The 26,124-nt window shown below is 49.8% G+C and overlaps 10 protein-coding genes across 10 annotated transcripts; 7 read left to right on the forward strand and 3 right to left on the reverse strand.

The window, feature by feature from the left end:
- Nucleotides 1-217: 217 nt before the first annotated feature.
- K444DRAFT_4695 (uncharacterized protein) lies at nt 218-1,633 on the reverse strand. Its single transcript, XM_024872877.1, has 3 exons — nt 1,403-1,633; nt 1,183-1,216; nt 218-1,130 (listed from the first exon to the last, which is right to left on the reverse strand). Exons 1-3 carry the CDS (start codon nt 1,540-1,542, stop codon nt 477-479), a joined length of 828 nt encoding a protein of 275 aa, XP_024743944.1. The 5' UTR covers nt 1,543-1,633; the 3' UTR covers nt 218-476.
- Nucleotides 1,634-1,953: 320 nt separating this feature from the next.
- Nucleotides 1,954-2,693, reverse strand: K444DRAFT_4645 (uncharacterized protein). The gene has a single exon (XM_024872874.1). It carries the CDS (start codon nt 2,547-2,549, stop codon nt 2,085-2,087), a length of 465 nt encoding a protein of 154 aa, XP_024743945.1. The 5' UTR covers nt 2,550-2,693; the 3' UTR covers nt 1,954-2,084.
- Nucleotides 2,694-3,618: 925 nt separating this feature from the next.
- On the forward strand, nt 3,619-4,820 carry K444DRAFT_516102 (glycoside hydrolase family 28 protein; the record flags this gene model as incomplete). Its single annotated transcript, XM_024873655.1, has 3 exons — nt 3,619-3,971; nt 4,018-4,402; nt 4,452-4,820. The coding sequence occupies 3 exons, from the start codon at nt 3,619-3,621 to the stop codon at nt 4,818-4,820; spliced, it is 1,107 nt and encodes a 368-aa protein (XP_024743946.1).
- A 984-nt stretch (nt 4,821-5,804) lies between these two features.
- On the forward strand, nt 5,805-10,652 carry K444DRAFT_4861 (uncharacterized protein). Its single transcript, XM_024873114.1, has 6 exons — nt 5,805-5,866; nt 5,940-6,091; nt 6,141-8,667; nt 8,732-9,775; nt 9,821-9,956; nt 10,011-10,652. The coding sequence occupies exons 2-6, from the start codon at nt 6,051-6,053 to the stop codon at nt 10,556-10,558; spliced, it is 4,296 nt and encodes a 1,431-aa protein (XP_024743947.1). The 5' UTR covers nt 5,805-5,866; nt 5,940-6,050; the 3' UTR covers nt 10,559-10,652.
- Nucleotides 10,653-11,199: 547 nt separating this feature from the next.
- On the forward strand, nt 11,200-11,615 carry K444DRAFT_658197 (uncharacterized protein; the record flags this gene model as incomplete). The annotated part of the gene is made up of 2 exons (XM_024886238.1): nt 11,200-11,250; nt 11,304-11,615. A coding segment is annotated over exon 2 (237 nt), but the record flags the coding sequence as incomplete, so codon positions are not given.
- Nucleotides 11,616-14,399: 2,784 nt separating this feature from the next.
- On the forward strand, nt 14,400-15,751 carry K444DRAFT_605997 (uncharacterized protein). Its single transcript, XM_024878909.1, has one exon. The coding sequence runs from the start codon at nt 14,782-14,784 to the stop codon at nt 15,700-15,702; it is 921 nt and encodes a 306-aa protein (XP_024743949.1). The 5' UTR covers nt 14,400-14,781; the 3' UTR covers nt 15,703-15,751.
- Nucleotides 15,752-17,058: 1,307 nt separating this feature from the next.
- K444DRAFT_550173 (carbohydrate esterase family 5 protein) lies at nt 17,059-18,029 on the forward strand (the record flags this gene model as incomplete). The annotated part of the gene is made up of 2 exons (XM_024876495.1): nt 17,059-17,670; nt 17,720-18,029. Coding segments are annotated over exons 1-2 (906 nt in total), but the record flags the coding sequence as incomplete, so codon positions are not given.
- Nucleotides 18,030-19,104: 1,075 nt separating this feature from the next.
- On the forward strand, nt 19,105-21,434 carry K444DRAFT_689519 (phthalate transporter; the record flags this gene model as incomplete). The annotated part of the gene is made up of 11 exons (XM_024887742.1): nt 19,105-19,443; nt 19,553-19,598; nt 19,657-19,780; nt 19,834-19,935; nt 20,000-20,015; nt 20,070-20,435; nt 20,486-20,538; nt 20,592-20,634; nt 20,688-20,982; nt 21,075-21,294; nt 21,347-21,434. The coding sequence occupies 11 exons, from the start codon at nt 19,105-19,107 to the stop codon at nt 21,432-21,434; spliced, it is 1,692 nt and encodes a 563-aa protein (XP_024743951.1).
- A 968-nt stretch (nt 21,435-22,402) lies between these two features.
- On the forward strand, nt 22,403-23,746 carry K444DRAFT_689522 (uncharacterized protein). Its single transcript, XM_024887743.1, has one exon. The coding sequence runs from the start codon at nt 22,565-22,567 to the stop codon at nt 23,459-23,461; it is 897 nt and encodes a 298-aa protein (XP_024743952.1). The 5' UTR covers nt 22,403-22,564; the 3' UTR covers nt 23,462-23,746.
- A 94-nt stretch (nt 23,747-23,840) lies between these two features.
- On the reverse strand, nt 23,841-25,386 carry K444DRAFT_649162 (uncharacterized protein). The gene is made up of 2 exons (XM_024885550.1): nt 24,750-25,386; nt 23,841-24,689 (listed from the first exon to the last, which is right to left on the reverse strand). The coding sequence occupies exons 1-2, from the start codon at nt 25,274-25,276 to the stop codon at nt 23,951-23,953; spliced, it is 1,266 nt and encodes a 421-aa protein (XP_024743953.1). The 5' UTR covers nt 25,277-25,386; the 3' UTR covers nt 23,841-23,950.
- Between the last annotated feature and the right edge of the window lie 738 nt (nt 25,387-26,124).

Genomic DNA, 26,124 nt, shown 5'->3' on the forward strand with positions numbered 1-26,124 from the left:
GTGGCGGTGGTGATGCATTTGGATGATCGCCGTCGTGTTCCAAAAGCTTAAATTTTTGAGTATTGGGCGAGCGACGGGACCGGGAGCTTGGGTGGGTTGACAGCTGACAAGGATGGTGGGGATCAATCGAGCAAGCTGTGGCGACGGCGAATAGCGAATGGCGAATGACGATGTGGAAGGGTAAAACGGGGTTGATTGATTGATAGGGAACTTTGTTCTTTTGACATTATGTTTCGAATTCAGCGGGAATTGTGAAAGTAGGGATGAGAGTCACTATGTGGAGAGAAGAGTGAAGAAAATGGTATCAATTTTGCTATGGCGGAGAGGGCATGAACTAATTTTGAAATACGAATATGAACTTCAGTCCCCGCGACTGCTGCCAACGCCATTATGCACCTGAAGCTTCAGTATGAGTATGCAATGACTGCATGAAGAACGCCGTTAAACCATAACTGATGAGCCCAAAAGAAATTGTGTTAACGAGATCGAGAATCATGACCCGAAAGTTGTGACGGCTGCCTAGAATGCTGAATACGGGGAGAATTTGAGGGTTGCGATTGCGAGAGACGATAAGCAAGCGCCTCGTGCTTCTCGTTTGAACTGTACCATCTCTGAAAGGGATTCAGAATTGGTGCGTCGTAAGTAGGACGAGAATAATCTGGTTGCGAACGAGTGTTGTAGTCGTTGATTGCCTCATAGACAGATTGATCAATCGCCACACGAGCGGCGTCATGAACGGGATCGTAGAATGTGCGGGGACGATTCTGTGAGCGGGAGGCTGCTTCTCGCTCAACACTCGAAGCACTTTCCCCCTCACGATTGACGTTTGTCGAAGACTCGAGATCTGCGAAGAAGTTGTCGGTTTCGACGAGCGGATACTGTCCAGGGAACAGAATCCAATCCGTGTAGTCATGTTTGCGGACATCTGTCTCATCCTCGCAATCGCAGATGCCGCTGTCGTCGAAATTGGTCTCGATGCCCGTAGCGGGCGAAGCTCGGGGGTTGCCTTTGGGTGAAGACTCGAGAACCTCATTGCCCTGCTTTGTGTGTTCACTCGGGCTGTATTCGTTCGTGGTCATCTTGGCGAATTGCCCAACGATCTGGGGTGAAGCCATGGTGGAGAGCGAAGACTAGGCAACGAGGTCAGCATGGGGAAGATTCCTGGGGTAAGGTAGGACGTACATTTTGAGACGCGAGTAGTGTTGCATGAAAGGTCCTGGACGATGAGGATCGATTGAAATGATGTACTCCAACGGTGTGGCAGATGTGGGAGTGGAAAGTAGAGAGAGAGAAATTGGTGAGGGAGGAGGGGAATCAAGCAAAAGCTTGGACGGGGTGCTGCGAGAGACGAGATCCACCCACCTCAGGACTCTCCCACGACCCCACGTGAGGAAGGACTTACAGTATCGCCGACAATATGGCACACCTGCGGGAGCGAGGAAACTGATCGAGCTGATCACGGTCTCCACAGGCAATGCATGGTACCGCCATATTGCGGTGCCCGAATCCATATCTTGCACTCCCAACTCCCTCCGGGCTCATGATTTCCCTTCGCTTGGCACTCGTGCTGAGCGTGCGTGTCGAGCAGTTCGGTGTAGAGTTGTGTGTGAGCTGGGATTAGCCAATGAGGGGTCGCGGGAATCTTTGGCTGTAGCCAATCCTTCGAATGCAGTCCGAGGACGCCATTGGTTGGACTGGGTGGGAGTGCATAAATAGCTCGAAAAATGCGAGAGGGTGCCAGAGGGTGCCGGGCAAGGCAGAAGTCGTCTGGCGAGCGTTGTGAAAAGACCCGTCCTGCGCAGTCGTCGAGCGCGGAAAGCATCTCTCATGCTCCTGGGCTGGAGAACCCTTCCCTTATAGCTTTCCTCGCTCCATCGTCCCAAACAGTGGAGATTATGCAACACAGCGACCGCTACAGGGGTTCATCGTGACCTAGCATGGGACAAAACCACTTGAGAATCCTCACTGCCCGCCACGGCGAACACTGATTTGCTCCCTGAGAATAGCTCGTGGGTAGAGCGCGGATCGCCTGACAGTTGACAAGGAAGGAAGAAATGGCGCAGCCATGGTGTGAGACCACGGCTTCAGGCAGAAGCAAGGGATCGCGAGATCGGCGAGGGAGCCAACTTTGGCCAGGATCCCGGTGTTGACGAGGTGCGGCAGCCTGGAGCGAGTGGCACCGGTGCAGCGGGTACTATTCGAGAGCTGAAAGGATGCTGCATGTGCCCAACAGCTGAGGTGCAGCCGACGTTCCGCACTGAAATCCTTTGGTTCCGCGATGACAGTTGATGGAGTTGTGAGACATGAGGGAATTCGAGACTCAAATATCGAGAGTACGTGGGAGGCGGTTGGTAGAAATATCCCATCTCAAATACGGAGGTGGCACCCGGGAAGTCGTGTTTGCAGTTGAAGAGGCGGGACGCCAATGACAGTGTAGCCGTACGTGTTCGGTGTGCATCGTGTGTTTGCTTGAGGCTGTCAGATTCCCACTGACTCGACCAGCATCCATTCCAGGCGAGAGGCCTGTTGCCCTCAAGTGCAGGCCACATGCATGAAACGAGCAGGTGGTGTTGGAGTTGATAAAGCGCAGCAATTGGTCGTGAAGCCAGAACGACTTTTCTCTCTGAGTCATCACGTGACTGGACTCGCTACCCTTAGCTCAAAACATTGCTTCGCTTCGAAACCTCCACGTGCGTCCGGGTAACCTCCGGCCTCCTCACTCAAAACGAAACCTCACCTCACTCATCTTTTCATTGATCTCTTCATCCGAGTGCACCATCGACTGAGCCTTGGCCTCTGTGCTCATCTCCCCTACTCAAGATGAAGATCTGCTCAAAGTTTCATCCCGTTTTCGTCCAATTCTAGCGTTCCATTTCGCGCAATTCGACTCGTGGATAATTTTTTCCCGCCCCATCGCAGATATATTACCTCTCCCAGTGTTCTGGGAATGAAGTCTCTTCTGGACCTGCATTAGCGCGCTTTCCAGTATGGGGAGCGCCCGCTCCTTTCTGCAAATTGAATGCGGAGAAGAAACGGGCCAATTGTCGGACACGACACCACGAGACTTCCCAAAGCCGGAGGACCTCCACCATGGTTTAGGGTTTCATTTTTATCCCGGAGCATGATCCTCATGTATAGTTTTCCCGAAAAAGGCACGAGTTGTTTAGCGACGGCCTCCATGTGAGTGGCTGGACTTCCTTCTTATTGTTTCTCCTCTCCATATAAGTTTCAACTCTCCAACGTCTTCAATATCGTCCTATCTCATACTCCGAAGAAGGGTTCGGTCTTGGGATCTCAATTGCAGCCATGATGCGTTCAATCATTATACTTTCTTCATTTATCACAGCTGCCCTGGCTGGAGTTCAGCTTGATCGACGAGACTGCAGCCATGACAAGTGCTTAAAGGCCTTCATTGCATCTTCTGCGAATGCCGCCACTTTCTGTGCTACGTTCACGACTGCAGCTGTAACTGCTACAGCTGCACTCCCAGCATACGCCACTCACTGCTCAAACAAAGTATCAAAGGTCTCCACCGCCTGCTCGTGCCTCTTTACTGCGGCACCAAGTCCATCTAGCAGCTCCACATCCTCCAGCCCTGCCTCCCCAACAATCTCGACCATGTCAAGCAGCTCTGGCTCAGGCGGTGGCTTGACGGTTGCCAGTTCGCCTACAACAACCTGTACCTGCACGGCTTACTCGCAAATTGCTCCGGCTGTGGCATCCTGCAGCGCCATCACGCTACAGGACATCGCTGCTCCGACAGATAGCTCCATCGACCTTTCGAAATTGAAAGCCAACTCGGTGGTTACTTTTGCCGGCAAGACGACGTTTGCGTTCACTAATTCAAGCGGCTTCAACCCAATGATATTCGGTGGGGCGAATGTTACTATTACCTCAGCGCCAGGGGCAATCATCGATGGGAATGGACAAGCTTATTGGGATGGCCAAGGATCCAATGGGGGAGTTCCAAAGTGAGTCTTCAGGCTACTCTTGACATCTCCTTGCTAACATCTCCAGACCCGATCACTTTATTGTCGTCAGCAAGATGACAGCCGGATCAAAGATCCAGAACCTCCACATTCAAAACTGGCCTTCACATCTTTTCAGCATCTCCGGTTGCTCCAATACGACCATGCAGAATCTGTTTCTGGACAACTCCGCAGGAGATGCGCCGAACGCTAGAAGTAAAGGCCTTCCAGCTGCCCACAACTCGGATGGCTTTGACCTTGGCAGTAGCAGCAACTTCGTCATCACCGATAGCATAGTCTACAACCAGGATGACTGCGTGGCCATCTCAAGTGGAAACAATGTCACGGTGTCAAATATGTACTGCTCAGGAGGACATGGTCTGAGCATTGGCTCAGTTGGAGGCAAGAGCAACAACAACGTTACCAACATCCTTGTCCGTGCCTCTTCCTCTTCCATCCAAACAGAATACTGACAATCCGCAGTTCACCAACAGCCAAATCCTCAACTCCCAAAACGGCGCACGCATCAAGTCGAACTTCAACACTACAGGCTTCATCTCCAACATCACATACAGCAACATCTTCGTCAGCAACATCTCCATCTACGGCATCGATGTACAGCAGGACTACCTGAACGGCGGACCGAAGGGCACCCCCTCGAACGGAGTCATCATCTCCAACCTTCTGTTCCAGAACCTCACCGGCACGGCGACGGCAAGTGCGAGAGACTACTATGTTCTCTGTGGCAGTGGAAGCTGCAGCAATTTTATGTTCACTGATGTGAGCATCACGGGTGGTGGGATGAATAGTTCTTGTAATTACCCGGCGAGTGGATGTCCGGTGCCTTATTAGAGCCCGAACGGGCTCTGAGGAGTGGGACAGCGATATTTTCTCCGCATGTATATTATACAATTCCTGGCTGGGACAGATATTTTTGATGTAAAATATACCAATCTTGTCACAGGAGATGTGCATCCAATCAGCAGAAGCGGGCCATTTAAAGACCAGCTGATTGTTGCCCGACTCCTAGATAGCATGACTTTGCCCAAGTGAAGCGACAATTTAGTTCCTTCTTCCAATTGCTATCCAATCAATTGTCCTTGCTGTTTCAGCATGAGCGTTTCCCACACCGCTCACAGGAAACACGGCTCTAAAGTAAGATTACACTGAAGGAACCTCTTTGAGGCTCTCTCCGGCTCTCTTACGAGAATCGAGTCCTCAGCGTTATAGACAGGGGCTATCGTACTCGCTTTGTGGCTGCTTGCTTCTCCGATTTTCTGCTTGGCTATTGCGGCCCAGATGTCGAGACCCAGCCACGGCATGGGGAGGCGGGGATGGTGATTAGCCACAACCTGCAAGCGTTGGACCCTGCAGGACCCTGAAATTCTGGATTCCTGATCTTTGATGGGATATTGGCGAGAACCCTTGCAATCACGACTGCGTCCTCGACTCCTCTATCCGCTGGCCCCCCCCGTTCAAGCCGGTGTCTCTTGCTCTGCGCGCTCTGGACTGGGCGGTGGGCTCTTGGACTCTCGAGAACAGGGAACGTGGAAGCAGACGCATCGAGATCCATACCCGCATTCCCACAAGTGCCACAATTGCCACACCACAATCGCATCTCGATTTGAGGCTTTGGCACTGGCACTGGCACTGGTACTGACATGCGCACGAGTCGCAGGGCCTCTTTATCTCCTCCCTCTTCCGCTCATGATAGCGCGAATGCGCATCTTGGCATCAACACTCAAGAGCCCTTGATCCCAAGAGCACCTCCTTGCATCTACACCTGCACATACTAGCTCTGGCCGTTTTGTTCGCTGTTCTTGCGAGATTCCCATCCAGATTCCCTCCCTTCTCTCCTGCCGAGGCCTCCCCCCCAACAGTCTCTCGCTTCGAGAATCGTACGTTCGCGTAACGTCCCACCGCAACCCTTTTTCCTAGGAGCTTCAGGAGTAGTGCCAACACCCAAGACAGTCCTGATCTGCGGCCAAGCCCTCCTCCACCTATACTTGGTCAGTCTACAGACCGTCAGCATCAAGATGGCTGGCAGATAATCACAATCACGGAGCAGCCCCGCCTTCCAACATGACGTCGGCAGAGACCTTTCGAGCGAGAGAGGTCTACAGGTTCGTCCCCTCGGGGGTGCGTTTGGCGGCAGGAGCTTATGTGATATAGGTACTACCAACCGAAGGATCCAGCAGCTATCCCCAAGACCGCTCCTCCCAGTCTCGAGCGAGACTTCGCGAACCATGTCCTCCCACACGCAGACAACTTTACCACCCAGCAGTCCTTCTCCGATACTGCCCTTACTGCCTTCACGCAGCTCATCGCCCTTCGCTTGGCCTCCCAGCGAGCCATTGTTTCCCTCATTGACCACGAGAACGAATACTTCCTGGCCGAGTCCACAAGCACACTGAGCCTTATTGACGATGAGGGGCCGGCACAAAATGCGTGGCTATCCATCAGTGGAGCGAGAGTACCGCGGGAGAAATCGCTGTGCGAGCAGACTTTGCGCTTGGTACCAAACCAAGATACAACGGCGGAGATGACTCCGTGGTTCTTAGTCCCTGATCTACGGCTCGATGAGAAGATGAGCAAGCTTGATTGCGTGAGGGGACCGCCTTATCTGAGGTTCTACTGTGGTGTCGCCTTGACGAACAAGAAGGGAATCAATATTGGTTGTGTTTACGTTGTCGACGACAGAGCCCGCACCGATTTCAGTCTCGAGCAAGCTCAATTCTTGACCAAGATGGCTGCTACTGTCATGGATCACTTGGAAAACATCAGAGCAAAAGAAGATATTGTCAGGGTAACGATGATGAGCCAAGCTCTGCACGCATTCATCGAGGGGGATGGCACAATGAATGGCGATTGGCAGCGTCTCAAGAGATACAATCTTCCAGCCGGGGCGGGGATTGGATTTCACTGGGAGAGCAACAAAAACGATGGCGCTGGCAGCTATGTCAACGGGAAGAAGGAGCTGGGCTCCCCTGAGCACCATCTATCACCAGACCTGGAGGCGAATCACGGGCAGTCACCGCTGCAACATACAGGCACGAATCTTAACCCCAGATACAATTTCAACAACTCCCCATGGAGCTCATCTGAAGAGGTCCCGCAGGTTCCGCTCAAGTCAGTCTTCGACGGAGTCGAGGACGCCGCTGCTGCTCTGACTGGGGGCCGAGACACCGAATTTATAAACAGTGGTTTCGCTAACCTCCTGCACACTACCTTTTCTCGCGCGTCTAATCTAGTCAGAGAGGGAATGGAGGTGGATGGGGCAGTCTTCTTCGATGCCCCATTCAAATTTTATCAAGGCCGCAGTACACTCGAGACAGACACTCGACGCTCCGGTAACCAAGAGTCAGAAAGCTCAAATGAGAGCGAGGACGATGAACACCCGGACGCTCGACCTGGCCCTAGTCCCCATGTCTTACCGGCAAGTCACCACCAGTCACGTCCTTCTAGCCGTACAAGTCTCTCAGGGTCACGAGCATCATCCAGCATCGCAACATCAATGGGGCTCAAATCAGAAATACTGGGGTATTCAACTCTCAACTCGTCCTCCTGGAACAATCAGACCAACAGCCAAATAACCAACTTCACTGCCATTGACCAGAGTCTCTTGACCTCTCTGGTGAGACGGTATCCGCAAGGCGAGCTGTTCGTTTTCAATCAGGATGGACCAATTGCGCCTCTTCCAGAGGCTACTGCCGATGATGGGTCTCAGGCAACCATCACATCAGCGGCGGACGAGAAGCAAGTCCGCCATACGGCACGGAAAAGAGCGGAGATTCTCCGACTGCTAATTGCCTTTCCAGGATCGAGGCAGATCTTCTTCGTTCCTCTCTATGATTCAACATCAGGCTGCTTCATCGGATCCTTCGCTTGGTCCACCTCGGCAACTCGCATATTCTCCACCGACAACCATTTATCGTACCTCATTGCTTTCGGCCACAGTGTCATGTCGGAAGTCAGCCGACTCAACACTCTGAGTGCAGATAATGCAAAGGGTGACTTCATCAGCAATGTCAGTCACGAGCTGAGAAGCCCACTCCATGGTATTCTTGCAAGTGTGGAATTCCTGGCAGACACTGCCCTAGATGGATTCCAGAGAAACTTAGTCGACACGGTGGACATCTGTGGTCGCACTCTACTGGACACCATTGAGCATGTGCTAGATTTCTCAAAGATCAAGAAGTTTGGACAGGAGACAGTTCAGCCGATGGGTGTTGTCTCGGATCTTGATATTTCAGCCGTGATCGAAGAAGTTCTCGAGGGCGTGCATGCTGGCTTTGAGTTCAATGGCCTGTCCTCGCAAGGTCTTGCGGATACTACCAAGAGTCGGAGGGCTGTTCCTTCGTCACCGAAGGAGACAGACTTGCCCGATGGACTTCAGTTTGGTGTGAGTAATGAGCTACTCATGGTAATTATCGATATAGACTTCAGGGACTCGTGGAAATTCCCGACTGTTCCAGGAACCTGGAGACGTCTAACAATGAACATCTTCGGCAACGCGTTGAAGTACACTCACTCTGGCTATATCAGAATCAAGCTGGAGGCGCGAGCTATTTCTTCCGTGGTTTCTGCTATTGACAACAATCCAACTGAAAGAACGATGGTGACCTTGACCATATCTGACACAGGGCGAGGAATGTCCAGTGATTTCCTAAAGACGAAAGTGTTCATGCCTTTCACACAGGTTTGAAATCTGAATTCCAACCTAAAGCTGGTGGATTGTTCTCGAGAATGCTAATTAAATCCAGGAGGATGTTACTGCTCCAGGGACAGGTCTAGGTATGAGCATTGTAAAGCAAATTGTGGACTTATCGGGAGGAAGAATCGACATTCGAAGTGACCTGGGCAAGGGTACGGAAATTAGATTGAGTTTGCCGCTGGAGAATTGCCATCCAGATCAAGAAGCTGTGCATAACAAACGAGATTCACGTATCAAACTTGAAGAGCCTGTCGAGGCTGTGCGCCGTCGTGCTAAAGGTCGAACCGTTACCATTCGCGGGTTTGACGATACCTTGGGAAGCCATCCTCCCCTTCAATTAACGGCTCTGGCTGGCTTGAAGGCATCAATCGAGAAATACGTCACGGAATGGTTCGGACTTGAAATCGTTCCTGCAGGAAAGACGCCTGATATCGTGATCTCAGACGAGTCGATCTTCCGGCATTCAACAGTCGCAGAAAGCAGCTTCCGGTCTCTAATAATCCTCTGCAGCAACGGCGCCAGAAGAAACATATCTTCTGGTAGACTCGGGATGGGACAGACACTTGAATTCGCCAGCAAACCATGCGGGCCTCACCGTCTAGCAAAGGCATTGTTAAATTGCTTGGATGCTGAAGATGCCTCACCAATAGCGACACCAGAAGACAAGGTAAGTCTCCAAGGGCCGCATGACGGAGTGGTCTCGTCAAAAGATGCCACGCTGGTGACTGCAGGTACTAGTAGCAATGCCAGGCTGATCGGTGATTTGCAGTCATCTATCGGGTTCTCGCCAACTGCCATTAATATCATCAGTTTACCGGCATCGCATACGAGAAGTGCAATAACTAACACCTCGCGGCGACCCTCGATGGCGAAGCGGGGCATCTCCAGTACCTCCATCGCCTCCAACGCTTCTCACTCTTCGCAGAAGCTGGATGATTTCACACGGAGTTCGCCAACCAACTTTAGCACGGAACCGAGTTCGGTCAATTCTCTCAGCCTGATAAACTCCGCTGAGAAGATCGATCCCAGAATTAGATCGCTTTCAAACGAGGTGGTGAGCCCAGTGCGGACACCAAAGATGCTCTTGGTCGAGGTGAGTGGCGATCACACCTGGAACTGTACACTACTGACCCCCCAGGACAATCCCGTCAACATGATGCTCCTAGCAACATACATGAAAAAGAACAAATGGGACTTTGAGAAAGCTGAGAACGGGCTATTAGCTCTACAGGCCTTCCAAAGGAGGCCGGAAGGTTTCGATGTCATCTTCATGGGTATGCCTCCCTCTTCATCCCCAAATCTAACAGACACCTAATCGCGAAACCCAGATGTCTCTATGCCAATAATGACAGGCTACGAATCAACGCGGCACATCCGCAGCGTCGAAATCGAGCGCCAGCTCGCATACGACCACCAGAACCTCATCCAATCCCCCTACCTCTCTTCCCTCACATCCAATGCCAATTCAACCTCGTTCCCCTTCCACGGTCCCGCTACCCCTTTCTCCCACAACCAAAACCTCTCCATCTCCTCCACCTCCTCCTCCACCTCAAAAGCCTCCTCTAACTCAAACAGCAATTCGCCATCAGCATTCGAGCCGAGCGCGATAGATCTGCATCTCCAGGCCCCGAGATTGAAGCTCAATGCTCCGAGCTTGATCATCGCACTCACGGGCTTTAGCAGTCGGAAGGATCAGGAGATGGCGTTTGAGGCGGGCGTGGACATTTTCATGACGAAGCCGGTGAGGTTTCGGGAGGTGGGCAGGATTTTGGAGGGCTGGGTGAAGAGTAGGGACAAGGAACAGGAGACGCTGGGAAGCTCGCGTGAGAAGGGGGTCTTGGATGAACAGGCGAATGGGGCGAAGAGGAGTGGCTAGGTATAAAAATTGAATTGCGATGGGATAGAAGAATTTCGAGGCGTTGGGGGGTAGCGTGCATTTGCGAATGGGAGTCTGGAGTGAGAGAGAATTCGGTACAGTAAATTCAACGTCGAAAGTTGGATCTGTACTCAGTTCAGCGCCGATACTCCTGAGTCCGGGGCCTCGGGTTTCTTAGCCCAGCCAATCAAGGAACTTGCAGGTTGCTGGCTGTCTCCTGATTTCTCCAATTGGCATTGGGTACAAGGAAGATGGTTGGCCATGGGTATAAATAAGACGTAGAAGATGCTTTCCGTCTGTGGAATGGGACTCTGAACCTTTTTTTTGGGGGGGGGGGTTGTGGTTTTCTGAGCGTGCTCTGGACGCTTGGGGATGAGTGAGAAGCGAAATGGGGTGTGGCACGTGTAGCTGGTACGAGAGTTTCAACGGGGCGCTCCATCTACAACCTGTGAACTCCTTTCATGATGATGTTATAACTGGACATCTAAAGATACTACCTAGGTGTTTGCTACATTGGAAGGAGTAGATGGAAGAGAGAAGCTCGACTCATGGAAGCCCATAAAAGGCGCGTCTCACGTGCAGAATCGCTTTTCCTAAACCCATCGCGCTATCACTAGACGCGAAACGCGTCTTCGACCTTTGTCTCTTTTCCCTCCTTACCTCACACCCCCCCAGGACGCCTCAATAGGCAGGTAAAATGCATTGCATTATCAGCCAGAGCTGCTAAACTCATTCTTATTTGCAGTCCAGTACCGAATTTGCCATTGTGCAATGACTCGCCCTCGAAACGACACATCAATTGGCTTTCATTACTGAAGACATGTCCACGGACTCATCCCTTGAAGCTCTGCCAATGGCAACAACGTCATTTCCTCAATTCTCCTCTCTGCCCCCCGAGATCCGGCGAATAATTTGGGAAAGTGCTGCCTCTCCACGAATTGTATACCTCGAATTTATTATGAAGGAGAAACACACATGCTCGCGGGTTTGGTCGGAGACAACTGTTGAAGGCCCAGAAAGTATGGGCTTCTTTGACCTGGATCACCAGCCTGAAGAGGTTTGCTTTGACATAGGGCCATATCCTCCGTAGGGATTGAGAACACGAAGCATACCACCATTATTCTCCGTATGCAGAGAATCGTATCTAGTGGCGAAGGAGAAGATATACACAAAGTCATTTGGAACCGACTCCGGAATTCCAACAACCTGGTTCAACTTTGAACTCGATACTCTGTACCTGGACTGGGGATACCATCTCAATAGTGATGGCGACGTGATTTTCAAATTCTTCCCGGAGGAGTTTGGTGAAGATGTCAAGAAGGTCCAGAATCTCGCAATACACAGTGGGGAGTATCCCGCGGGAAGACTGGCTTCGGAGTGGATCAATGCCGTCTTGAGCTACTTTGGCAACGTGCGGAACCTGACAATGGTATCACCCCAACACGAAGATGACGATTGTGCCGATCTTGTCTTTCTCGAATGGTCGGACGTAATTGATACTCCCGCATATCAGCTCTTCCCACCTGAAGAAGAGCTACACCCTGTTCTTTGGGAGGTATTTCCTAATTTAGAACGCGAAATTGAACTCTGGACCTCTTCTAAGTGGCTCTGGAACCAAACCCCTTTCTGCTGGGCCGCGCGTTTGACAGATAATATCGATTACGAACTGTCACAATGGACGAAACCCGAACTATATCACAAACCGGTCATGTCTTCCCAGACAAAGTTGGATTTTCTCCGGCACAAACAGAAATATGACACAGACAGGGACGCTCAGAGGGTGGAATTAACACTGGCAGCCGAAGGTCACAATTCTCTCGAAGTATCCGTCTCTTTGCTCACAACTGTTGCGGATCTAGTTGTCATGTTTTGTCAAGCTAGAGGTATTGATTCCGAGAAGATAGGCGGACATATGTAGACATCCATTGGGTAATTCGATACCTCCCGTCCGGATCTAATGAAGGAATTTCGATTGAGTCGAAGTTATTTTGGTTCTTTCCCTTCGAGCACCAGCCCCCTAGATTGGATCTGTTCTTTCGACACGGAGAACCCAAGTGCCTCGTGCCACTACTATGTCCTTAACACAGATTGTCATCACACCATAAGATATCACTGGACGCCCTGGATGGAGTCGGACGACTGGGGTCTACGGGATCTATTTGGAGAATTTACGCACGCTACATGACTGGTGGCGACATCGATCTTATAAATAAGCTTTGATATATAGCAATGAAAGGATATGAGCATCGATAAACGAATTGTGGGCGAACGCCCAACAAGGAGCAAGCAAAAGAGGACTTCGTTCTAGACGCTAGTGCAGAGGTTCTCACAATTGTGCATATCCCAAGGATTCAAAATTTAACGAAAGCTGTGGATTTTCAGCACCTATCATAAACCTTCTCACGATGAATTGCACGGGCAAAAGTAGAGCCTGCAGGACGATTTCCGCGACGTCGAGCTCGACGTGCCGACCAAGTTTGCCTGAGCGACCTTCGATCAAATTCTGCACGAGTGCTAGAGGAAGTGCCTCCGACGCCTTTCATCCTGGAGTCCAAACACGGGAACTTCAAGAACTTCGAATCGAGACGCCGAACGCTCGACCCCCGGGCACCGATCACAGTCTCCAATCCCCAACCAGACTGGAAGTACAGAGGAGGAGCAAACGACAAAGGCAGGCTGCAAAAAGCAGAGGAATCAAAAGATTGCAAAAGAATGATATCTACCGCAATCAAACCCGGTATGAACATCCAATATCAGTAGTCCGATTACGATCTCAGTGGCTGTCCAAACAACCCTCGCGCCGGCTCTGTTCCTCGACCTTTCCTATGCCCCTAATCCTCAAGTCTTCGTCCTACTCTCCTGAAAATCCAAGATATCTACAAGCCCTCACTGATGATAAGCCTACTATAAGTGACTCGAGCCTTTCCATATCGTCTATCATTGCTTCAGTCCTCATCCGGGCGAGGGAGGTGCGTGAATTAGCAAGGGTCCGTGTGACGAAGTCCACAGTTAGAGCAGAGAGGCGGCGTTTTGGGTTTGTGTTCTGAAGCGTTCTGAATGTCAGATTTTGATGACATAATCATAATCAGATTGCAGAACTAGAAGATTTGGTTCGGGCACTGGATCGTAGGCGAGAGGCAAGATGTGCCGGCTAGCCTGCTGGAATGTGGAGTTGCGAAGGTAGTGTTGCTGAGCTTGTGAGTCCATATAATTCTATCTGTTAATCCAAGTCGAGGGTCTCAGAATCGGGATATATATTCTGATCTTTCTTTGTATTAACTGTGAGTTTCAAGATATTCATTTGGCGGTGAGGTAGTGCTCCCTTTTACGTGCCATGGCTTCAGACGAAGCACACGGGCTTCGGATTACCAGAATGGAACAAAGAAATCGAGGGCAAACCAATTTCTTTCGAATTAGTAGAATATACTTGTCCTCCTTTTTGGGCGGGTTTTGACGAATAGAATATGGATGTAGAGCCCAAGGAAAGAAACAGACCCGGATTGCCGAAACAGAATCACGGAAGGATGAAGGAAATGTACTGCAAAAGTACATATTGATGTGTCATTAGGCTACCAAGCTAGTGGGAGCATGAGATAACACATTATCTATGATTAAAGACAAAGTCGCATGGTTTCGTCCTAGACGTTGCGGTCCTGGTCTCGGCAAAGTCAACCGAAACCTTGGGAAAAGGGGGTCCTGGTCACGTGCTTAGAGGGGTGAGTTGTGAGGGGGGAAAATTGCTTAAGCCTCAGGCACGCATTTCGCTTAATTATCGCGCTAAGGAGTATTTAGCCTTGCTCCCAAGCTTCTACGAGCTTCACGCTTCTGTTCTAGAAAATACCACATTTCTAATTCTAGAAATCTCTCTGTTGTTACGTGAAATGTATTTTCACCCGGTCGATCGGTTGACCTGGAACATGGTTCACTTCTGCCTATTTATTCTCTGGATCTCAGGGTCCTTTTTCGGTCTAGCGCCAAATCGCCAAGGCTGACAACTTTTGCAATCTCGGCGCGTCCAAAAGCAGGATTATCGTGTCATTTTCTTCCGTGCCTCAATTGCCAAGCCAACACTCATCTCCTTCTCTTGACCGCTCCATCATGAGGTTCCCCATTTCTCTGAGTAGTCCTCAGCTTTCCTGTCTGTCTGTCTGTCTTTCCTCAGCGCTCACACGGAGTCACTCATTCTCTTCTTCTCTCAGCAGTCTTCTAGTGCTACCTTCAATATGCATCCTATACTCGTTACCATCACAGCGCTGCTCCTATCCAACTTTCCATGTGCAGCTGCAATCGATAGCCTCAATGCTCCCTCGTCCGTCAAAGCTGAGACGGACTTCGTGGTGTCCGTCAACCCTGACCCCGAAAAATCTGCATCTTCAGACCCTCATTTCACCGAATACCGCGTCTACCTCGCAATATCACCTCCAGGAAACATAAAATGGACCCTTGAACCTGTCTGCTACCTCATCAACTCCTCCGCTATCAGCATCACAGAGTTCACCGTCCAAATCCCTGCCTCCGTTGGACCTTCCGGACCAGGCTTTTATGCTATCGCCACACAAGAGTTCGGCGCCCGGGGAGACGACTCGGACATAACTTACAGCGATACCTTTAGCTTCACTGGAGATACGGGGAAGTGGACGCAATATGAGCTCGAGGACGATATGGATAATGACCCTGACAGCACGCCATGTTCTGCATACAGTTGTTCTAAACAGTGCAGCCAGAAGTTCTATTCTGAAACAAGGAACGCAACGACTATCGAGGACTTTCACAACACCTACAGTGGTTGGCTAGCTTGTCCGGGAACTACATACAGGAGCTGGGATTATCTGCTCGAACAATACTGGAAGTATAGGAACGCAACCAGCCCGGGCTCCGACGATGGAGGACCAGACACATCCAGTTCAACCCCGAAGAGTACATCAGTGACGAAGTCGGCAACTACGACGACCAAGCCAAGATCGACTATATCGGCGTTAACAATGTCGACATCGACATCTGTTTCTGGATCATCGACCTCTACCTCCACGACCACTGGAAGCACCCCCTCGCCGACGAAGAGTGCAAGCGGAAATATTGGGGTGGACTTGTTTGTGTTAATGAGTGCATTATCTGGTTTCGCTGCGTTATTGTATACCCTCTAATGAAACTATCTGTACTCTGCAGTCTTTTAATCCAAGACTTAAAACTGCGAATTGATCGATTATCGTATGGGAGGACCAAACCAATATCTTCCAAGCTTAAGAGGATCTGATGTGAGGCCAAGCGATCCAACTTCGAACAATGTCTCTGCCCCTTTGGGTTTGAATTAATCGGTGTAAAAATGTTCCTCGGCACTTCGAGGAGTTACAAATGTCACGGCTCGATTTCGCAAGAGGAGATTTCTGCATCTTGCCCAGTATCTCGTCGCAAGGCATGCAACACTTGCCGAAGCGAACGCGAATATCGACTCCAAGCCCACTATCCCCGAATAGACATAAGCTGAGTAATGTCCTCGAACCTGATGACTCTGAAGGGCGTGATCGGTGAGAATCCATCTGATCTCACGCTCTCTCTTGGCATCGCTGAGCATCTCGCAACCCACGGTACTTCTGATGAAGATAGGCTCGCCAAGAGCACAATTTCACGTCATTAATTGAGAGAGAAGTCTTGGGTGGGAATGAGTTTTAGATCTCTTTATACAATCCATGCTCGGCCGTCATATCTAGCGGTGAGAGCAGTGGACGAAGATGTCGACTTGAGGCCGCCACTGGATAATAGCATGTGTACGGCGCCAAGTGGCAGCCTCCAGCTTTTCCAGGCAGTCAACATCGGTGTCCAATTATCAACCTCAATCTTGCATGGTTCTCGTTTAACAAACGACAAAGTCTCGAGGTTGGGAGCACGATCACGTGAGAGTTAGCCTCGCTTCGTTTCAGGTCGATCTTGATGCGAAATGCTTGACCAATCTGATTTATTCATGATCATATAGTTTCAGGCTATGGACGAAACCATCCATTTTCCAGCTTGGTTTGTTGTCTCAGCACATTCTCAGCCAGGAAAGGTCATGTACAGCTCCATGAAGTCTTCGTGACATTGGCTGATGCCCTCTCCTTTGCAGAAGACATGGCTATCCGTGTTCAATTCAGAATTACGACACTTGTATCTAGCATCGCCGAGTACATCCTAGTTGCTCCAGAAACAGTGATGTATCTGATGCCTTGCCCCCGTAGCTATCTTGCTTCCCGGTTGGCTCCGCACAGAGCCAAATCGTCAGATTTAATCATCTGTCTGGGTACTCTCCCGTCAATCACGAGAAATGTGTATCGACATTCTCAGGCGAGATCGTCTCTCTGTGAGCCGCTTAGACGCCACTCACTCTCGAGATCGAAGGAAGACGCTGAAATACATTATCTCATTTGGCGAGATTAGATTTCCTTTCTAGTGTGCCTGGGAATATTCATACGAGAGCGAATATGCAGTGGTTACATCAATCCTCTGACTCTGTATGATGTAGTAGACCACTATTGACCCTTCATGATCCTCCAAGAAATAATATATCTAGACCGCGTCTGCTCGATACTTTCAGCATCATCACAACATCAACTCTATTACACACGAGCTCGAAACCAATCTTCGATCAAGATGCATACCAGTTTAGTATCATTTACTGCCATCACCATCTTCAGTTGCGTCTATGCAGCTCCAGTCCCCCAAGATGCACAAGCAAGCAATACAACCATGGTAGCCGCCGCCGCCGCCTCCACAGCCGCGCAAATAGCAGACGCCTCAAATCTTATCAACGGGCTCCTCGCTGGACTCGGCATGGTTCCTATCATTGGACAAAGCGTCACCGCCATTTCCGGCGTTCTGACCGACTTCGAAGGCGTTCTCACCAAAACTCTGAACGTCGACGTAACCGAGAACGGGGTCTCCGGATACAAAGACATGAGAGTGGTATTCGCTCGCGGGACAACAGAACCTGGGAACGTTGGACTCGTTACTGGTCCACCGTTCTTTGATGCGATAACCTCTATCATCGGTGCCAAGTCAATGGAGGTTCAGGGCGTGGAGTATCCAGCTAGTATTGAGGGATTCTTGCAGGGCGGAGATGCGACGGGTAGTCAGACGATGTAAGTCTTTCGAATACCTCCTTTTTCGAACGTAACTGATACATCTCAGGGCAACCATGATAATGAATACACTGAAGACATGTCCCAACACCAAAGTTGTCATGAGCGGATACTCCCAAGGCGGACAGCTCGTCCACAATGCCGCGAAGCTGCTACCCGCAAGCACGATGGCAAAAGTCAGCTCCGTTGTGATCTTCGGGGACCCAGATTTCGGGCAAGCTGTGACTGGTGCTGCTTCCTCGAGGACAAAGGTCATCTGCCATCCAGACGATAATATCTGCCAGCATGGGGACCTCATATTGCTTGCACATCTTACGTACTCAATGAATGCAACAGAAGCGGCGACGTTTGTTGCTACTGCCGCTGGGATGTCGCTGGGGAATTAAGAGAGTGAAGAGGAAGTAATGATAAATAAACTGTACACAGATATAAATTAATTTCACTTGAAAAGAGCTGGTCCCAAGTGAGGTCCGGGCTTGAGCCAGTTGCGATGTAAGTCAAAGTTGACCATCTTTTCATATGCGAATCATCTACTGCACCGAAGACCCTGGTGAGCAGCTTCCAGTGACAGATTTGTACACCTAGGGAAATCCTTTCCAGGTACCAACAGGTCGCATTTATCGCCTGAAATCCATGCTCTTTGGGAAAAGCCGATCTCAATAGCTGTGATTCGAGAACAGGTTAACTGAACTGCAGGCTAAAACCGGTCCAATCTCTTTCGTGGCTATGGACCGAATGCAGACCACCTACATGCTTGTAGGATCCTGGCGGACTGCATTCGGTTGCCAATCTGTCCCCCGAATAGATCACGTCCCAAGACCAAGTGGGTGGATCTCGGGTCCGAAGTCGAGAAGGATTTCACAACGTTGGCGCGAAGGATGTGATCCGATTGGGAACCCAAGATGACGAGACTGCCAAGAGGAACTCAAAATGGGTTTGCATGTCAAATTCTTGCCCAAAAGTCATGGTTACTTGAGGTCTGGGGAAGTATTACCTGACTTGTTATCCACGCCGGAGCGAGCTCCTTCAAGAACCATTTGCCCTTTCTGTCCTCATCTGTAATCTCACGAATCAATTTCGCATTTCTTATCCATTCGTCATTGCGCCGTAAATTGAGTGATGAGGATTCCCCACGATTTCTTGTATCCTTGTAGTGTTATTGGTTGTTGTGTGAGCTGCACATGGATCTAAGTATTCGTGATCGCGCTTGCAAATGATGAAATTCGCAAGCATCGTTCCTCCACCCAACGATCTGGAAATGGTTCCAGGGGCAAGATCTTCCCCACTCTTCCTTGGGGGATATTAAAATGGTTGTACCCGCGGAGAAGCTGGTCATGCAGTCGTCGGAATTTCGAGAGTGTCTTGCAACTTGTTTACACTGGCACGCCAAGAACAAATTGAAGCACTCCATTACCTCCGAGCAGCTTGGCCAACATGTCCGCAGCCGACGAGAAGCTCTCCGACCCTGGGCTCCTCGGAAAGCCGGGGGCAATATATGCCATTACCACTTCCAAGACCACCCATCGCCCCTGGTGGAAGCTTGGCGGAAAAGACATCAGTTTCGCACCCGTGGATCCCGATTCGGTAGCGACGTCCAACACTGCGTCGACCGAAGACATTGAGACATCGACACTACACAACATTCATGGGAGTGTCTTTGATGATTCCGGTGCTGCGCAGTTCTATCAGCCGATTGAAAAGTATGAGGGCGCTCATCGGTTTGACCCCAATGCTACATGGACTGCTGTGGAAGAGAAAGCACTGGTGAGAACTGTAAGTCATCGAAGGTAAACATGTAGTATACCGAATATACTTAATAATCTTTTGATAGCTTGACTGGAGGATCTGTCTCCCGGCTTGCACCTTCTTCTTCGCACTGCAGCTAGATCGAGGAAACATTTCACAAGCCCTATCTGATAATATGCTGAGTCAGTCTTAAAGAAATTCCGCAGTTTCTCGCAGGGCCACTAATGGAATGTGCAACAGATAATCTCAAAATGAATACAAATGATTATAACAATAGCATGACAATCTTTTATGTCTCGTTCCTCACAGCAGAACTTCCTTCTCAGCTCATTAGCAAGAAAGTTGGGCCTGACAACTGGATTCCGTAAGTGAGCTCGGAATTATGAAGCTGGGTGTGCACTAACATGAGACGTGCAGCATTCAAATGGTTTTGTGGAGCATAGTCGCCATCTGTCAGTGTCTCATTACAGGTCGCAATACCTTCTACATTACCCGATTCTTGCTTGGACTTCTTGAGGGGTAAGTACAACCTCACCGCGGAACCTGCTCTCAAAACTTCCAAACTGACTCACTGATCTTCAAGAGGGTTTATCCCTGATGTAAGGCCTCTCCATAATTAGAATATACACCATCAAGATTACTCACAGCGATAGGTTATCCTCTACCTGAGCTATTTCTACAAGAACAAAGAACTGCCTGCTCGCCTCGCATGGTTCTGGACTTCCTACATGAGTACCAATATCGTCTCCTCCTTCCTCGCTTATGGAATTCTGCACCTACGTGGGCACTCCGGCTTGAGAGGTGAAGGATGGAGATACCTCTTTGCAATCGAAGGCGGTCTTACTGCTTTGCTCGGTATTCTGGCATGGTTCTATCTTCCTCCATCTCCGACTCAGACGAAGAGCCATGGACTCAAAGGATACTTGCGTGGTAAGAGAGGATGGTTTACAGAGAGAGAGGAAGTGATCATGGTTACGCGTATCTTGCGCGATGACCCAGGGAAGTCGACTATGCATAACGTCTGTCACATTTCCTCTCCCTAGAAGCACAACCGCTGATGCAGATCCAGAGACAAGCAATTACTCCGGGTTTGTTATGGGCCAGTCTTTCCGATTACGATATGTAAGTCGTTGCCATCAGCTAGCTTCTCTGAAATGTTCATCTAATATCGACAGGTGGCCAATCTACCTTATTGGCCTAACATGGACAATCCCCATGGTAACTTTCCCCGGTCACTCGCCTTTTCCCCTCTCGCTAACCCCCGCCCTCAGACACCACCAATGAACTACCTAACCCTGACCCTCAAAGCTCTCGGTTTCTCAACTTTCAACACCAACCTCCTCGTGATCCCCTCATCCGTCCTCTTCATCCTCCAATTGCAGTTCTGGACCTGTATCTCCGAGAAAATCAACCAAAGGTTCCTGGTAGGACTGATGAGCCAAGTATGGGTAATCCCATTGTTGATTGCGCTCGAGACCTTGCCGCAGAAGTTTCCGCACAGCAATTGGGTGAGGTATGCGATTAGTTCGCTGGTTGTTGGGTATCCTTATGTGCAAGCTATTTTGGGTAAGTACTCTTCTGATTCTCTTTACTGATTGTGGGTCAAGGACGTTGTAGGGGAGTGATTTGACTTTGGAGGTGATGCTAATAGCTGGCAGTGGCTATCACGAGTCGTAACGCCGGAACGGTCAGGACGAGGACCGTTGGCTCGAGTCTGTACAACATGGCCGTGCAGACCAGCAACATTATCTCAACTCAGATCTACCAGAACAAGGATAAGCCGCTCTACTACACGGGCAATAAGGTGCTGCTTGGTCTTGCGGCGTATAACGTTTGCTTGTTCATCGGGGCGAAGGTTTATTATACTTTGAAGAATAAGTAGGATTTCTCTCATTAATGCGGGGAATGGAAGAGGCTAATAAAAAATCAGTCAGCGAGATCGCGTCTGGGATTCTATGACGAGGGAGCAGAAGCTGAATTACCTTGCCACAACGAAGGACAAGGGGAATAAACGGTAGGTGCTCTCCTTCGATGTCAATGAGATCAGAGGTACTAATACAAGATTTAGGCTTGATTTTCGTTTTGCTTCGTGAGAAGTTTTTATTCTTTGTAAAGTGAATATGGTTGAAGTGATCGGACACTTTTTTTTTCGAGAAGAGATGGTTGAGAGTTTCAAGACTTGATCGCTTAAGAACTTTGAATCTCGGACGAAATCCACTTTTTGACATATTCCAGGACCAAATTGTTTTCTCCAGTAATTTAATCATGGAAGTTCTTCAGACGTAATCCTTTGCCCGGTCCTCAGAATACCCTTAGATCACGTGAACCAAACCCCTCTTTCCCCACAGTTCGTTCTTGGGATAACAGTGCTCACCGTGCGTTCTTCACAGGTGAGAAATAGCTGCGGCTACAGCCTGCCCAATGGACATGTGCGATAGGACTGGGTCCAGCTATGTTCCCCGTTTCCTCGGGCAGCCTGCACTGCAATTTTAGCTCACACGAGGCAGATACAAGTAGTTTGGCGTGGAATACTTGTTGGAAAATAATTGGGAGCGAGGATGGTTACCAATTGATGGTATGCGAGGAGTGATAAGTAGAGCTAGGTGAGTCTCGCTAAGGCAACCATCCACGTTGAAAGCACTGCAATTTTAGTGTCTTCGAGAGCGATCTCGCCCCTGAACAAGCGATGTGTCGCTAAAAGGGAGCTTTAGCGAGCTTGGCCGCTAGGTACCCAACAATTGCTTTGTGCGAACATGAACACTCTAATTGAATTTTCTTTCTTAAATTTAAGAATAAATTTATACATATCTTTGTTCGAAATAGAACAAATTTTATTGGAGCCGCAAAGCAAATACAAGGGCATTGTTCAAGTCCTTGTCCTGACAGTGTCCTCATGTGTTAGAGAACCAATCCGAAGAATGTTCTGCTCTCATAACCAAGAAACATCGAGAACAACTTATTTGCATCAAAGAACAAACACCGTTCAGCGACCCAACGGTACCTTTAAAAGCGAAACCATTTCCATAGCTGAAAGCTCTCCTCTACTTTCAGAAACTCTCTCAGTCCATTACAGCATCACGCATTTCTTCCAACCCAGAAATCTACTAGACCCTCACTCCATCCGAAACAACCAAAGATCACAGCACCAATGGTTAACTTCACAAACCCGTTCGTGGGTAAGGGCACGGGAAAAGACAGAGAGACGAGAATAGGCCGTCCCGTTTCGCAGTGCCCACAGTGCCTAAACGGCCAGCCCATCCTCGGCGGCTACTGCCTTTCATGCGGCTTTCGCAACGGCCCTCCCATACTCAATTCTGAGGAAAGCGAGATAGGATCTTCAGACATCTCTCCAAAGAATACGAGAAGAGGCAAGGGTAAGGGTAGGCAACCAACTGATAATTCGGAGGGCATCGCGAGCTATCAAAACCAAGGTAACTTCGGCTACGGTGCAAGAGACGACGGTTTCCCCATTCCCAGTCCTTTGGAACAGCTGTCCTCTGAGACATATCGACCGAGAGCGAAAGATCAGCAACCCGTGGCGCCGTCTGATTCGGTCTCGAACTACTGGGACAAGCGCGGAAGACGAAAATCTACCCCACCTCCTCTGTCTGGCCTTTCAAACCCACCACCGCGTGCCGCAAGAAGAAACGATTCGTACATTCGACGGGAGCTGCATCCAGAATACGAGAATCCTGACAGCAGCCCGTCAACGCCTCCCCGTGCCATCCTCCGTGCTCCTAATCTCAACAAAGATCTACCCTCCGTGCGGACCATGCACCACAACCGAGGCAGAGATATCGAGATGCGAGCCTTTGAGAATGTCGATCTTGAGGCTGGTCCTGAGGACAACAACGCCATTCGGACAAGAGATTTTTGGGGTAGAACAGAAATTGATGGGACGAGGAGATCTCTGTGGACGAGAGTAAAGGCTAATATGCATAAAGACTGGGTGGGATTGGGTTTTGGGCTTGTGTTCTTGGTCATGTTCATTGGTTTCGTCTCTGCGGATGCTTATTACGCGACTCATCACCTTGCGGTCGAGTGAGCTGTTTTCCTTCTCACTTGATTTGTTTTTGGGCTGGTGGCTGGTACGTCCGACCTGGTATTATAGCAGCAGAGAGATATGAGATGATGACTGCAAGGGGGGAATGGAACCTCCCCAGGATTCCCCAACAATCTTGTACGAGTGTAATTCGTGTGATTACTTGTGCCAGTGAATCCTTATTTAGCAACGCGCAGTGAAAACGTTTGAAGAGCAAGAAATTCTCCGAGACTGACTGACTGGCCGGGACAGACGTGAAGGGATAAATGACCTTGCAGCAGATAAGAAAGTGTCTGCAACGCTTGTTGCTTAAGGAGAAGCTGGAAATTTCTCTCGGATTCCGTCCTCAAAGTGAGGCGTCGAATGTAACCGAGGAATATTTCATCACGTCTTCCCGTACAAACCTAGCACCTTTTCGCATGCCTATCATGACCAGCAAGAAGATATTTCCCTGTTATACAATATACACCGAGGATATCAGATAATGGCCAATCAATCAAACCCCATCCTTAATAATTCGTCATGCTCCCTCTCCAACCTTCTGCTATCATACTCTTCAAACCAAAATGCGAAAGTACTCTGTCCATTAACAAAGTTATTGCCTCTCGAGCTCTCCAGCCCGACATGCTGCACAACCTGCTTTCCCATCGCTAGCCTCTGCTTCCCCGTATGGTCGGCATACTCCTCAATCATCATGTCCGTTTGTCCAGCTCCGATGCCCCTCAAATGCTCTATCAACGCTGGGATTTGTTCCTTAGGGAATAAGAGAGCTTGCGTGCAGCAGCCGTGCACATTCATCGTTACCACGCCACGGAGCGGGAAGAGTGAGTATTTGCCTATCATAAAGGCGAGGACGACGAAAGCGGGGATCGTGATCGCTGACAGTACAAAAATGGTAGGGTCGTCGAGATAGCGCTGTGTTCGGGGGACGAGGAGCCGAAGTGCTATTAGGAGACTTGCGCCAAAGAATGAGGCGAGGAGGAAGGTGTATGCCATGTGCCCGTACCAGTAGTCAGCCTTGGTTTCCCAGCTTAAGGCGGTTTCTGTGTAGAAGAGTCGCAGGTACAGCCAGTCTCGGAGGGAGGGGTTGGTGACTGCGCCTGTCTTGATTTGGTCGAGTGATTGGCGGACTTTGGCCATCCAACCCGCGGCAATGATGATGTCGTCTTCGAACATGACGGTGTACGGGGCATCGGTGTTCTGGCAGAATTCGAGGGCGTAAAGATAGTCACTGTGGACGAAGAGACATCAGCATGCAGAACCGGACGAATTGGGAGAGCAATATACGTACAACAGGCCCTTCTTATGCCATTCCTTCTTCTCCTCCCATTCCTTCAGATCTTTCATCACACCTTCACTAACATTGTACCCCACTGCCAAATCAACCGAGTTCTCCAACCACGGTTGCTTCCAACTTGGATGCATCCCTGGCTCCGTGTCCGCGAACAGCACGTACAAGAGCAGCTTCTCCCTCTCTCCAACCGCTAACCCCTCCATCACAGACGCAACCGCATTATCAACATACTGCGTCGTCTCCCTCTTAACCGTTACAAACGCTGCACATATCTCCGGTGTCCCCTTCACCTTCCCTAATTTTGTGTCTGTCGTAGCGTGCTCGATGAAGGCTTGCGCTTGCGAGGCTCGGTATTTGGAGTAGTGCTGTTCGTAGACGGTCTCAGATTGGAAGAAGGCGGAGTGCGGATCGCGCCAGTAGCGCCCGTGACAGTAAATGAAGGCGACGAGCCAGGCGATCGCCGTTGCAACTAGCGCGCGGCTGGCGGGAGAGGTCACAATTTGGCGGGGAGAGGGGACTTTCATTGGGACCTTTGATGTTTAGATGCTCGTGAGGCCGTCGGTCTCTGACGAGGATGGGGGTGGCTAATCAACATCGAGAGTTGTGCTGTTGGAATGACGCGTGGAGCATGAATCTGATGTTCAGGATATTGATGATTTGGAGCTCCTTGCTTACTCGTTACATAATGTGTTCTGTGCCACAAAATGATATCGCTACCAATGAGATTGAGGCGTGGCGTTTTAGCGGGAACCCCCTGGCATAATAGATACGATAACAGTGTGCCCCTGCCAATCCCTGTAACATCCCTGTTTTGCTCGCGTAGCATTCCTAAAACATGGGTGTACGCCCAAAGGGGAAATGACAGGAGGCTAACTCTGATTAGAATACATAAGCACCCTCTTTGGGTAAACCCTAGAACGGGTGCTTATGTAATTGAGAATTTAATTCTCTTCTAGCCCCCTTCCTCCGCACTTAGCAAGCTAATTTTTGTAATTTTATTATAAGGTAAGGCTTTCTTTTTCGGCTATTCTTTAGCCCCCGGTACGTATACAAAAGGTGGGCAAGACATACGTCCCTCTATCCCTTACTTATAATAGCTTAGGAAATATATCCTCAAGAATATACGTATGCTTCCTGTACTTAAGATATACGTATATATACGTTCCTGTAAGGCGCCAAAGGCGCTGAACGCCGTGCCCCTAGCCTATTAAGGTCCTCGTATTAGTAGAGAATATAAATGTGCTTTGTATGTAGTTATGCCCTGTATACCGTGCCCCTAGCCTATTAAGGTCCTAATATTAGTAGAGAAATAAGCTTTAGAACTCCCAGAACTAGCGCTCTGTCTAGTTCTCTGCCAAGAATATATCCTCAC

Source organism: Hyaloscypha bicolor (assembly GCF_002865645.1).
Source record: "Hyaloscypha bicolor E unplaced genomic scaffold K444scaffold_10, whole genome shotgun sequence".
In the NCBI taxonomy this organism is placed as follows: domain Eukaryota; kingdom Fungi; phylum Ascomycota; class Leotiomycetes; order Helotiales; family Hyaloscyphaceae; genus Hyaloscypha; species Hyaloscypha bicolor.

Bases quoted from the DNA above. Each gene is read 5' to 3' on its own strand.
- K444DRAFT_689522 (XM_024887743.1), top strand. From the start codon at position 22,565: ATGGTTAACTTCACAAACCCGTTCGTGGGTAAGGGCACGGGAAAAGAC.
- K444DRAFT_4695 (XM_024872877.1), bottom strand. From the start codon at position 1,542: ATGAGCCCGGAGGGAGTTGGGAGTGCAAGATATGGATTCGGGCACCGC. The intron at 1,217-1,402 runs GTAAGTCCTTCC...CTCATCGTCCAG, and splicing joins GCCATATTGTCGGCGATACT to GACCTTTCATGCAACACTAC. The intron at 1,131-1,182 runs GTACGTCCTACC...CTCGTTGCCTAG, and splicing joins CACTACTCGCGTCTCAAAAT to TCTTCGCTCTCCACCATGGC.
- K444DRAFT_605997 (XM_024878909.1), top strand. From the start codon at position 14,782: ATGCATCCTATACTCGTTACCATCACAGCGCTGCTCCTATCCAACTTT.
- K444DRAFT_4861 (XM_024873114.1), top strand. From the start codon at position 6,051: ATGACGTCGGCAGAGACCTTTCGAGCGAGAGAGGTCTACAG. The intron at 6,092-6,140 runs GTTCGTCCCCTC...TATGTGATATAG, and splicing joins CGAGCGAGAGAGGTCTACAG to GTACTACCAACCGAAGGATC. The intron at 9,776-9,820 runs GTGAGTGGCGAT...CTGACCCCCCAG, and splicing joins CAAAGATGCTCTTGGTCGAG to GACAATCCCGTCAACATGAT.
- K444DRAFT_649162 (XM_024885550.1), bottom strand. From the start codon at position 25,276: ATGAAAGTCCCCTCTCCCCGCCAAATTGTGACCTCTCCCGCCAGCCGC. The intron at 24,690-24,749 runs GTACGTATATTG...CTTCGTCCACAG, and splicing joins TGGCATAAGAAGGGCCTGTT to TGACTATCTTTACGCCCTCG.
- K444DRAFT_4645 (XM_024872874.1), bottom strand. From the start codon at position 2,549: ATGTGGCCTGCACTTGAGGGCAACAGGCCTCTCGCCTGGAATGGATGC.